The 12,916-nt window shown below is 50.8% G+C and overlaps 1 protein-coding gene across 2 annotated transcripts in view; it reads left to right on the forward strand.

Annotated features, from left to right (window-relative positions):
- Window positions 1-3,934: 3,934 nt before the first annotated feature.
- MFHAS1 (multifunctional ROCO family signaling regulator 1) overlaps window positions 3,935-12,916 on the forward strand; it is a 96,909-nt gene continuing 87,927 nt past the window's right edge. For both annotated transcript variants that reach the window (XR_007124748.1, XM_047715686.1), the window contains exon 1: window positions 3,935-7,522. Coding sequence is in view for 1 of the 2 variants with exons in the window: in XM_047715686.1 (XP_047571642.1) it covers window positions 4,525-7,522 (2,998 nt within the window). In the remaining variant the exon portion in view is untranslated. The remainder of the gene's footprint in view (window positions 7,523-12,916) is intronic.

Genomic DNA, 12,916 nt, shown 5'->3' on the forward strand with positions numbered 1-12,916 from the left:
ACCAACTGAAGAAGAAGACAGCTTGATTAAAATCGTGGAGGTGATATTTTCTCTTACTTACCTTTATCCACGCACCAAGGAGCATTTTGTTGTTACTGGTTTTTTAAAGCAAAGCATGAGCTGGATCTAAAATTATGAAGAAGGGCAATGTGGGAAGCCCTTTCCTCTTTTTATGGTAAGGGCCGCAAATACCAGCCTCTCCAGACTTCAAGGAGAGAACTAAGCAAATGTTGTAACCCACTTCTCTAGGTCTCATTTGCACTGAAGGCCTAAGGGACAGCCAAAGTTCCTTTTAAGACTAGATGGATAGTTTCCATACTCCAAAGTCAGTTAGAACCTCAAGCCTCTGACTGTCCTCTCTGATAAGTTAGTGAGCATTTATTTACTACGTAAATCAGAACTATTTGAAAGTCTGAAGCAGTTGAAGCAAGTAAAATGCTGCATTTCTGGGAAGCTGTGCTTTTGGAACTCCTGAACGGTCAAGAGAAAGCAGGAAAACAGGCTCTCTTGAAAGATCAAGTAGGTTAACTAATTGCTCTAGCTTCCTGGGATTGGCCTGGATCTAGGTGGGGAATGTCTCCCACCCTGGGAAACCCCTCAGTCTTGGGCACACTGGAACATTTGGTCACCCTAAAATAAAGACTCGATTAAGCTGTGGTCGATAAAATTAAAATTCAGTGAAAGAGGGTACTTATGTGATTTTCCAAATTAAGCATTTTTAATATAAATAGGATAGTATAAACAGAAACAGGAAAAGCATAATGACTAAATATTTTCATAAGAGGTTGCTGTAGCTCCCTAAGTCCTAGCAGGCTTGTCCTCGTAGTTGCCGTAGTGGTTCATTTCATAGCACTTACTCTAACTGCAAACTTAATTCCTACTAGGAAATAATCAGCCTTTAGAAGGCTCTTTTTGAAAACCCCAAACTTAACGTGACACCAAATATCCCAAGGGCCAAGAAGGGACAAAGTTTCCAAAGGGTGTTGCACACCGTGTTTCACAATGGGAGGTCAAGGAAGGAGAAAGGGTGAGTTCACCTTTACAGAGCAATGCTGCTGGTGTTGTGGGGATGGAAGCTAGATTATGGGGCCCAAGGAGGGAGCCAGTGGAGAGGAGCCTGACACTGGCTCCAGACCACTTATATAAGATATATGACAGGGCAAAGAAGTAAAACAATGAGGCAATAGTTAGGGGGTTAGCAAGGTCAAGAGAAAAATCTGTCAAGATGGAGGAAAGTTGAGTATGTTGAAGACACAGTGAAAGAAACCAGAGCTTACCTGGAGTTTGTTTCTAGGCTTAGCAGGGGTAAGAGTAGGGTACCACTGTCCCCAGGGCCACTTGGGCCATTACTGGCAGATATTTAAGTGGAAGACTCTTGCTTGAGTGCCCAGGATCCTCTCCTCTAGCCAGCCACCTCTTTAAGGCCTGGCTTAAGACGCAGCCTCCTCAAGTATGCTTTCCCATTCCCCAAGGTGACTGAAATGACTGGTACCCAAGCAGGGTCTGTACATAAGCACATCTGCACGGAATGTTATTACAATCATGGCAGCCCTGAAAATGAAAACAACCTCAGAGTAAGAAAAATAGGGTCAATAAATATCTAAATATGTTACATTAGGCTCACAAGGGTAGCCCACCCACGCCCCCTCTCATCCTAACCTGGGTCCCCTCCAGCATAGGGGGGAGGCTGCGGCATGTGGGGTTGGCTTGGGATGTACATACACATCAGCAATTTCTGAATGACTATGAAAGACTGCCCCTGCTTTCCCCAGCAGGCATGAGGCTGTTTGTACCAGGAATTTAGGGTCCTTCATACCGAGTCTATTCTAGAAGATTGAGGGGGCATGTCCATCATTCTCCTTGGCCCATCAGGAACTTTTCCACAAGGAGTGGGTGGGGGTGGCAAGAGGAAGACAAGATGTAGCAAGGTTGGATGCCCAGAGCAGGAATTTTCCTGCCTGGATTTTAGAGCCATACTGGACACAATTTATTTTCCTGGAGTTTTATTTAATCTCCTGATTTGACTTTCTAGAGCCTCACACAGAGCTCTTTTTGAAGACCCTGTGATCGTAACTGGAGCTGAAAATCAAGAACTGGTTATTGGATGCTCAACTGACTGAACCCCCAAGATGCCCCTGGAAGGATAATTTTCTGATAGCTTGTATCTATCTAGATATCTATTTAACAGAGAGACACAGCGAGAGAGGGAACAAAAACAGGGGGAGTGAGAGAGGGAGAAGCAGGCTTCCCACTGAGCAGGGAACCGGATGCAGGGCTTGATACCAGGACCCTGGGATCATTACCTGAGCCGAAGGCAGACGCTTAATGACTGAGCCACCCAGGTGCCCCTTCTGATAGCTTCTAAAGCAGACCAGTTCAGCACAGTCGTTTAGATCTAATCCAAACCACTTTAGGACTTCAGTTTAGCCACTAAAGTGGGGTAGGGAGCTGATGCCTTCTCCAATCTCTTTCCTCAGGCTGAGGTTCACATTTGGGTTGGAAGGAGCTAAAGGTGGAGAATTTAGGGTCTGACTTAAGAACACTACGAAGGTGAGGTACTCAAAGGAATAAGCCACATGGGGAGTTAGCACACCTGGGTCTGCCCTTTACCTGGCTGGCCGATTGAGAAGTCACTTACGTGGGGCCTGTTTACTCTGCAAAATTAAAAGTTCAGCATGGGTAATCTAGAACTTTTCTCGGGGTGGGAGGCTGGGGGAATCCTTGAGCAATTCGATCTCCTTCAGGACACAGCTCAATTCTTCCTGTCAACTACCCACATTTCACCTGTGGTGCGGGAGCTTCTGGGACCAGCCTAGCCTCAGGAGCATTCTCCAGTTACAAGGTGTAGGACCAAGGCTGGCTAATCATCCCTGCGGCAGATTTCCAGACCAAGACGTCCAGTAGCTCTCTTTGAAGAGACAAACTATTTCTACTGAAATAACTGGACCAAATATGGGTCCCGGGAGGACAACAACCTCATGTGAAGAGAGAACAACAGTGCTCGGTGGTGCATTCAACAAATCACATCTAGTCTCCTGTCTCTGAAAGCTCTCTTCATTATCAACCAACTTAGAATCAGTGATGGAGGTGACATCCAGACACCTAATAGGCTTCCAGGTTCCAGTAAGTTCTGAAGACATTATTTATTTAGTGTGGATGTGATCTGAAGGAAACGTCCTCACAGAGGAAAAATAAACCTTAAAATTGAGCACCCTTTTCTAGAACGAACAGTAACAGAACTGTGCAATGGGGATATGGGATTTGTTTCAGGTCGGTGTTGTGAGGATAAATGGGCTAGCCCACATCGAAAAGGCCTTGCACGGCCTGCCCCCCTACCCTATCCCCCACAGTGAAGCCAGCAAGAAGCCTGCTCAAAGCCTTCCCCAGGGGAGCTGAGAACGTCTGTCTCAGCCGGTCTGGCACAAAATAGGGCCTCAATAAATATTTACCAGATGAATGAATGGTTGCCTGCTTTAGTCCTTTTGTTTGGCCACACTCTGGATCTAAGCTCCTCCAGTAGAACCCAGGCCCCTCAGTTCTGCCTTTTCCATTTCGGTGTGGACGCAGGGTCAGTGGAACGAGAAGGACTGTGAAGGATGAGGAACGGAAGCCCCCGGATCCGACACGGGAGGGAAGAGAAAGAAATGCTCAGAGGCAGGGGGCCGACAAAGAGTCCGATGCAGGCGAGCCCCACCGGGACCACGCCGAAGCTTCGCGCAGCAGCCCGCCCCCGCTCGCCGCGCGCGTCCCGCCCGACGCGGTCCAAGGTCCCGCGCCTACCCCCGCCCCGGGCGCCTTCGGCCCCGCAGCCGGCGCTCGCCCGCCGCTCCCGCCCCTGGGGCGGTGCCGGGAACACGCGGCGCCTCCGCCGGTCACGTGGGGGCCGCTCCAGCGGGCGGCGCTGCCGCTTCCCGATCGCGCCCTCCCAGCGCCGGGGACGCGGCGCCCGCGCTCCCGCCCGAGCCCGGGGAAGCGGAGACAAGGAGGCGCCGCCGCCCCCTCCTCCCCGGCTGCGCCCCGGCCCTGCGCCCGCAACATGCCGGCCGCCGAGCCGAGCGCCGCCCTCCTCCCGGGGCTCACGGAGGCGACGAGGGTGCCGGCCGCGGGGCCACGGCGGCGAGGGTAGCGGGGCCGGAGTGGGCACCGAGGCGCCGCCGCGAGGCGGGGAGAGTGGGAGGAGGAGCCGCAGGCATCCTCCGCGGCGCGGCGGGCGGCGGCCCTGCTGCCACCCCGGCGCGCCCATGGCCCGGGAGCAAGGAGAATGCGAGCTGCACTGCCCGCCGGCCGCCGCCGCCGCCTCCCCCCGCGCCGCGCGCCCGGCGCCCCCCGGAGCTGCTCGCGTCGCCGCCGCCCCCCAGCTGCGGGCGCCCGGCCGCTGGCTGCGCTAGGACCCCCGGCCGCCGCTCGCCGAGGGCCGGTGCGGAGAGAGGAGCGAGAGGGCCCGGGAGCCTGGCGCCCGGCTGGGCGCAGCGCGGCATGTAGCTGCGGGCGCCCGCGTGAGGCTGCCGGCCCGGGGCCCCTGCCATGGCTGCGAAGGACAGCGGGAACCTGAAGACGGTGAGGTTGTGGCGGGACGCCGCCCTGCGCGCCAGGAAGCTGCGGAGCAACCTGCGCCAGCTCACCCTCAGCGCGGCCGGGGGCTGCCCGGGGGCGGGCGCCGATCAGCTCGATTCCCCCGACGCCCCCCAGCTCGTGCTGCCGGCCAACATCGGGGACATTGAGGTGCTGAACCTGGGCAACAACGGCCTGGAGGAGGTGCCCGACGGGCTGGGCTCGGCGCTGGGCAGCCTGCGCGTCCTGGTGCTGCGCAGAAACCGCTTCGCCCGGCTGCCCCCGGCCGTGGCCGAGCTGGGCCACCACCTCACCGAGCTGGACGTGAGCCACAACCGGCTGACCGCCCTGGGCGCGGAGGTGGTGAGCGCCCTGCGGGAGCTGCGCAAGCTCAACCTCAGCCACAACCAGCTGCCCGCCCTGCCCGCCCAGCTGGGGGCCCTGGCCCACCTGGAGGAGCTGGATGTCAGCTTCAACCGGCTGGCACACCTGCCCGACTCCCTCTCCTGCCTCTTGCGCCTGCGCACCCTCGACGTGGACCACAACCAGCTCACGGCTTTCCCCCGGCAGCTGCTGCAGCTGGCGGCCCTGGAGGAGCTGGACGTGTCCAGCAACCGGCTGCGGGGCCTACCTGAGGATATCAGTGCCCTGCGCGCCCTCAAGATCCTCTGGCTGAGTGGGGCCGAGCTTGGCACCCTGCCCAGCGGCTTCTGCGAGCTGGCCGGCCTCGAGAGCCTCATGCTCGACAACAACGGGCTGCACGCTCTGCCCGCCCAGTTCAGCCGCCTGCAGCGGCTCAAAATGCTCAACCTCTCCTCCAACCTCTTCGAGGAGTTCCCTGCCGCGCTGCTGCCCCTGGCTGGGCTGGAGGAGCTCTACCTGAGCCGCAACCAGCTCACCGCCGTGCCGTCGCTCATCTCGGGCCTGGGCCGGCTTCTCACCCTCTGGCTGGATCATAACCGGATCCGCTACCTGCCCGACTCCATTGTGGAACTGACCGGTCTGGAGGAGCTCGTGCTGCAAGGCAACCAGATCGCCGTGCTGCCCGACAACTTCGGCCAGCTCTCCAGGGTGGGCCTGTGGAAGATCAAGGACAACCCGCTGATCCAGCCCCCCTACGAGGTCTGCATGAAGGGGATCCCCTACATCGCAGCCTACCAGAAGGAGCTGGCGCACTCCCAGCCTGCCGTGCAGCCCCGCCTCAAACTGCTCCTGATGGGCCACAAGGCTGCGGGGAAGACCTTGCTCCGTCACTGCCTCACCGAGGACAGAGTGGAGGGAAACCAGGGAGGAGGGGACAAGGAAAAGAGCTACCCCGCTGCGGCTCCTTCTGTGAGCAAAGGCATCGAGGTGACCAGCTGGACGGCGGATGCTTCCCGGGGGCTGCGGTTCATTGTGTATGACTTAGCGGGTGATGAAAGCTACGAGGTGATCCAGCCCTTCTTCCTCTCCCCGGGAGCCCTCTACGTGCTGGTGGTGAACCTGGCCACCTATGAGACCCGCCGCTTTCCCGCCACCGTGGGTTCCTTCTTGCATCGGGTCGGGGCCCGGGTTCCCCATGCCGTGGTGTGCATCGTGGGCACGCACGCAGACTTGTGTGGGGAGCGGGAGCTGGAGGAGAAGTGCCTGGACATTCACCGCCAGATCGCCCTACAGGAGAAGCACGACGCAGAGGGGCTGAGCCGGTTGGCCCAGGTGGTGGATGAGGCCCTGGCTCGGGACTTTGAGCTGCGCTCCGCCAGCCCCCATGCCGCCTACTACGGGGTTTCAGACAAGAACCTCCGGCGGCGCAAGGCCCACTTTCAGTACCTGCTCAACCACCGGCTACAGATCCTGTCCCCGGTGTTGCCTGTCAGCTGCAGAGACCCTCGCCAGTTACGGCGCCTTCGGGACAAGCTGCTCTCGGTAGCTGAGCACAGGGAGATCTTCCCCAATTTACACAGAGTACTGCCTCGGTCCTGGCAGGTGCTGGAGGAGCTGCATTTCCAGCCGCCCCAGGCACAGCGGCTGTGGCTCAGCTGGTGGGACTCGGCCCGCCTGGGCCTGCAGGCCGGTCTGACCGAGGACCGGCTGCAGAGTGCCCTTTCGTACCTGCACGAGAGCGGCAAGCTGCTCTACTTCGAGGACAGCCCAGCCCTCAAGGAGCATGTCTTCCACAACCTCACCCGCCTCATCGACATCCTCAATGTCTTTTTCCAGAGGGATCCCTCCTTGTTGCTGCACAAGCTGCTCCTGGGCACCAGTGGCGAGGGCGAGGGCGAGGGTGACAGCTCCCTGCTGATGGCAACGCCCACTCCGGGCCAGGAACTTTTGCGGGCCACCCAGCTGCACCATTACGTGGAGGGCTTTCTGCTTCATGGGCTCTTGCCAGCCCATGTCATTCGGTTGCTGCTGAAGCCTCACGTCCAAGCCCAGCAGGACTTGCAGTTGCTGTTGGAGCTGCTGGAGAAGATGGGACTCTGTTACTGCCTCAATAAGCCCAAAGGCAAGCCTCTGAATGGGTCCACGGCTTGGTACAAGTTCCCGTGCTATGTGCAGAACGAGGTACCCCATGCAGAGGCCTGGATTAACGGGACCAACCTGGCCGGGCAGTCTTTCGTGGCCGAGCAGTTGCAGATTGAATACAGTTTCCCCTTTACCTTTCCACCCGGCCTGTTTGCGCGCTACAGCGTCCAGATCAACAGCCACGTGGTGCACAGATCTGACGGGAAACTTCAGATCTTTGCGTATCGGGGGAAGGTTCCGGTGGTGGTCAGTTACAGACCGGCCAAGGGGCTCCTGCAGCCAGACACTCTGTCCATTGCCAGTCACGCGTCATTACCAAACATATGGACGGCATGGCAAGCCATAACCCCCTTGGTAGAGGAACTGAATGTCCTGCTTCAGGAATGGCCTGGACTGCACTATACCGTGCACATTCTCTGTTCTAAGTGCCTTAAGAGAGGGTCGCCCAATCCACACGCTTTCCCAGGTAAGTGGAGGGAGGGACGTGGCTCTTCTGTGGCAGTGGTTTAAGATGTGTTCTGTTTGTTTGTTTTTTGAAGGTTCTTGTGTTTCATTTATTTGATTATTTGTTTAACCTCACAGGTTCCCAGGGAAAGTTCTTTAAGGTAAATTCAAGGTGGGTGAGGGGATAAGCAAAAGACAGTACATACGTGAGCAAGATGAAGTAGTCCCCAGGATCACACTCTCCTAATAAAAAGACCCAGACTTCAAAAGTGGTTTCCAGTCCCACTTTTGGATTTTGGATCTCCTTTTCCCCATTGAGCCAACCTTTCATGGAAGGAATTTCAGCTGGTTGAACAGAAGATGGGTTGTGTCTGACATAAGCCTCATGCCGAGCCCTGAAGTACTGTGCCTCTTAGACACGTCTCCAAGGGGGGCTCTCGGCTTGAGATGTCATTGTCACCATCTTTTGTTTGGATTCAGTGTAATCGTAACGTAAAGATTATTGCTCATTTTTCTTAGGAAATTCTAGAGAAGAATGTTTTGTAACCAGGGTGAATGATGGATTAGGAAGGACCAGAATTTCAGTTTGAAATGCGTGACTAAGTGCTAAGATCACTGTTACCCAGCACACTGGCAGGCAGGGAGGATGGATTACTGAAATCTCTGAGGGGAGTTTTCTGGGTATTTCCTGCCAATTTCGTGCTTTATAGAGGTCTAAAGGTTTGCTATTTTGCTAAGTGGTAGAGAGTGGAGCTCTTTGGTAATATTTGGTCGGAGATGGAAGGGACAAAAGGCTGACAAGAGGTGTGTGTGTGTGTGTGTGTGTGTGTGTGTGTGTGTGTGTTTGTTTTCCTTTTTCTCTTTTGGGGAATGTTTTGCTACAGACTTTTTTTCTGTTTTACTTTCTTAAACCATTATAGGTGAGTGGAAGAACTCCAGGACTTGTGGTCTGAGATTTTTGGAGCTTGGTTAATTGATACCCTGAGTCTTTAGTTGGGAATGTGTCCATTTTTCACACTGGAGCATTCTTTAAACAACTCTGATTTTGCGGGGATAGGCATCGTTAACAACATTCCAAGTGACCTGAGGACAAGCCCGCATGATAGCATCATAGCCAGTTTCTCCCCTCGGTTCCCACCCCCAGGGAGCAGAGCTGTGCTGAAATGCAAGACTGCAGGCCACTCAGATCTTTGTCCTAGTCTGAATGCAACTCGTAATAGTATCAGGAAGCAACTGGACACCCGCATTTCCAAGGGTAACATCTTCCTGTTGCCCTAGATATAGACGGGGTTTAATTCTCCAGCTTGAAAAAAAGCCACCTTATTCAGTTACCAGTCCATTGAGCTGTCCTTTGTGAGTGATTATCTGGTGTCTTGTCATTGTCCCTGACACGTAGACTCTTTAGTCTGTCTTATATTTGCCTTTGTACCTTACTCACAAAAGCAAATACTTCTTTATTGTGTTCCTAGATTGAATATAGTGGTGAAGAGTTACATAGTCACAGAGTTGCTTAGTGAAGGAGCTACCTAAAGCTGATTCCTAATCTAAAGATGGAGCATTAATAAATCTGCTATTATCAACAAAGGGAAAGACCCAGATTATTGGACAAGTGACGATCTGTGTAGGGGTATTCCAGGAACTTTGAGGAGTAAACCATGAGGCCGGATTTTTTTTCCCTCCTAAACTCATCTCTTTATTTTTCGTTTTTAACAGTCATGAGTTCCACCAACAAGCATGGGTCATGCTATGGACCCTGAGAGCCCATTATGTTGCTATTGTTTTGCCTGTTTGCCTTTCAAAGGAGGCACACCTGGTTTGCAATCTAGGCTATAAGGAAAGGATGATTTTTCTCAATGTAAAAAAAAAAAACACATAAATGGTTGAAAATTATTGAATTATCTTGTCTATTAAGTAAGAATAAGTCATTGGGTGTTTTGGTAACAAAGATTGTGCGTTTCTGTCTTATTTGTGTTTGGAGAACTAAGTTATCTTTTTTTGCTTTGTTTAGGACTATATTTCTTTGAAAAGTAGCAAAGGGCACAGAGTAGTGCGAAAAAGATGATTATGGTACATTCATGACATTAAGAAGACAGGGAGGTAGCTGTATGGTGACAGATGTTAACTAGACTTAGCATCGCAATCATTTTGCGATATACACAGATCCTTACGTTATTTATCTGAAACTAACATTATATGTTAAATACACCTCAATTTTAAAAAATGAGTAACAGAAGATGGGAAAAAAACACATTTTCCTCTTTCCGATTATTCTGTAACAGCCATCATTTGATAGTATTTATCACAATTCTGAACAACTTGGGAAAAGCTAAAATAATAAACTAGAAGGCAATGTACAAACAGAATTATAATGTTGAGTGTTCTGTTAGTTAGGGCATCCATGTAAAAATATGTTTGCGTCCCTAAGTCATTAAAATATATTTTCAGTCAGCAGAAACCTTTGAATTTATTGGTAGACTTTTTGTCTTTTTAAGAGGTCATTTTGTATTTTAGAGACATTGAAACAATTTGTTACTTAGTTTTACATTCAATTAAAGTATCAAGTTCCTTTGTAACTATTTTTTTTTCTAAAGATTTTATTTAATTATTTGACAGAGATCACAAGTAGGCAGAGAGGCAGGCAGAGAGAGAGAGGAAGGGAAGCAGGCACCCTGCTGAGCAGAGAGCCTGATGTGGGGCTCGACCCCAGGACCCTGAGACCATGACCCGAGCGGAAGGCAGAGGCTTAACCCACTGAGCCACCCAGGCGCCCCGTAAACTATTTTTTTAGAGATTTTATTTATTTGTTTGAGAGAGAGAGAGCACATGCCCACAGGGGGAGGGACAGAGGGAAAGGGACAAGCAGACTCCCTGATGAGCAGAGTTCCCAATGTGGAACTCGATCCCAGGACCCGGAGGTCATGACCTAAGCTGAAGTCCAGTGCTGAACTGACTGAGCCACCCAGGTCCCCCTCCCCTGTAAACTCAATAATTTTAGATATGATGGCATAAAATCAAAGGAGAATGTTTTGTGGACCATTTATTTTTTTTGTGTGTGGCAATTTTAAGTTATTAGTTTTTAAAATAGGTGCCTTTTCATAGAAATGACTTGAGCAGACAACTGTCAGAGAAATTTGAGACCCATTAGAATAAAGTTTACTGGTGGAAAAATTCATTTATTTTTTCCCAGTGGTGAAAAAGTGGATTTTTAATTTTTTCAACTTTAAGACATTAAAATAAGAATAAAGAGCAAATTACTGTCTCTCTTGATTTTATACAGAAGAAATGGAAAGTTGCATTACTATCTTTTAAAGGTGTTTTAGGGGGTGGGGGGGTGAAGAGCCTGATTGGTCCTGTTCAGCCTTGAAAGGACACTATCCTTTCTGGCCTAAGCTGTGCTCATGTATTTGGCCTAGAGAGACATAATGCTGGATTTCTCTTTCCTGATTTCGGTTTACAATGTGATGTTTTGGAAACTCCTCAGCCAATGACCACTCGGTTTTAAAAGTTCTAGTGAGAGGCGCCTTCGGCTCAGGTGATGATCCCAGGGTCCTGGGATGGAGCCCCTGAGTCAGGCTCCCTGCTCAGCGGGGAGTCTGCTTCTCCCTCTCCCTCTGCCCCTCCCACCCCGCTCTTGCTCTCTCTTGTCTCTCAAATAAATAGGTAAGTAAGTAAATAAATAAATAATCTTAAAAAAAAAAAGTTCCAGTGAAAAAAGATCTCCTCATTGTTGTTAGAGAGAGATGATCTCCTTATCTGGTTTAAACCGAAAGGGTCGTGTGACAGAGATGCTTTTGGAAACTTGGAAGAGGTTAGAGTGTCAGTGTGTGTTTGCCTTTCTCCAGGTACAGACCTCCTGTCAGCTTCTGCCAGCCAGGTGTCCTCCTCGGTACTTGGTAGAGTACGTTTCTTTCAGTGGCGTATTTATTTATGCTTTTGTTCTTTTCTGCCAATCAGGCATCTAGAGCAGGAGAGCTGAATACTTCTGAGGTTGCATGATGTGTGGCATACTGAGTCCAATGTGGAAGCTAGGATATAGGTCCTAGCAAGATGCCTGTCCTTCAAAAATTCCATTCAAAGGGTGGAACGGAGGAGGGGTGTGTGTGTGTGTGTGTGTGTGTGTGTGTGTGTGTGTTTAAGATTTTATTTGTTTATTTGACAGACAGAGATCACAAGTAGGCAGAGAGGCAGGCAGAAAGAGAGGAGGAAGCAGGCTTCCCGCTGAGCAGAGAGCCCAGTGCAGGGCTCCCAAGGACCCGGGATCATGACCTGAGCTGAAGGCAGAGGCTTTAACCCACTGAGCCACCCAGGCGCCCTGAGGAGGTGTGTTTTTCAATTGGAAGAGTGGGTCTTAGTGAGTTGAACTTGGCTTGTATGTGATTTTCCACTAAATATCCTACTCTCCAAATCTTTAAAGGTCATTTTTAGGAATAATTAGGAAAAGCCACCCAAAGCAGTAGACAGATAATTAGCATATGGTTGCCATTATATTTGGTCTCTTTCCTTCACTCAGTGACTCGGAGTCTTTTCCCGTCTCCTGAGTGCCTTTGCCCTTGTTCCATTTCTTGTACACTGTATACCTCTGAGGCATTCAGCATCCTTGCCTTGCTCTGTTGGGGGTTCTGGATGTTACACTATCTCTTTGATTAGGTTGTTCACTGGCTTCCTCTGAGCAGGAGGCCTGCCTGAGGCTTTGTGGCTTTTGTAAGAGCTCAGATGTTTGCTGAATGATTGTTTGGTCTTTTGTGAGAAATACCTTTTTTTTTTTCCTTTGTTATTCACATACTCTGTCAAATTCCCAGGTGGCCCAGTAGTGATCATCTCGCTTTGTCCTGTGTCCCAACTTCCCTCTTCCACCCCGCAAATGTCCCTCTGGTGTGCCCATTGTGTGTGTATTACTGGCCTTTCCCTTGAATGGGCTCTTCATTTTGACCACTGAAGCAAAGGAGAATTCTTGCCTTATTATAGCTCCGTTTTAGAGTTACTGGAATTTGAGCATGACCTAGTTGTTTGGTTTGAATTAGTCATTGTTTTTAATTTCACAAAGGTTATTAAGTATCTTTTTTGGTTTAGCTTTATTAACACGGATGCCTCTTGGCTTTTATTTTGTGAACAGTCCTCTTTGAACTCTCGCGGGCTTTGTTTCATATAAAAATCAAAACCTTAATCATGCACTGGGAGTAAGAACTACGGTGCAAAATAGAATTCAAAGACTTGAAAAGCCTTTGGAGTATTTAAGTTATTTTAAGTATTAGGTGCCTCTTCTTTAAACTCTCTAATAGAATCTCAAGCCCATCTCTGCACAAGGAGTTTAGAATTTCCTTCAAGAAAGTAGTTCCTATTTGTCAGCCCGTGTTTCACGTCATGTTCTGATCCCTGCTCACCCTATCCCCCGTAAACCTCACTTGTTTTTGTTCTT

The sequence above is a fragment of the Lutra lutra genome, chromosome 2 (assembly GCF_902655055.1).
Source record: "Lutra lutra chromosome 2, mLutLut1.2, whole genome shotgun sequence".
Lineage (NCBI taxonomy): Eukaryota > Metazoa > Chordata > Mammalia > Carnivora > Mustelidae > Lutra > Lutra lutra.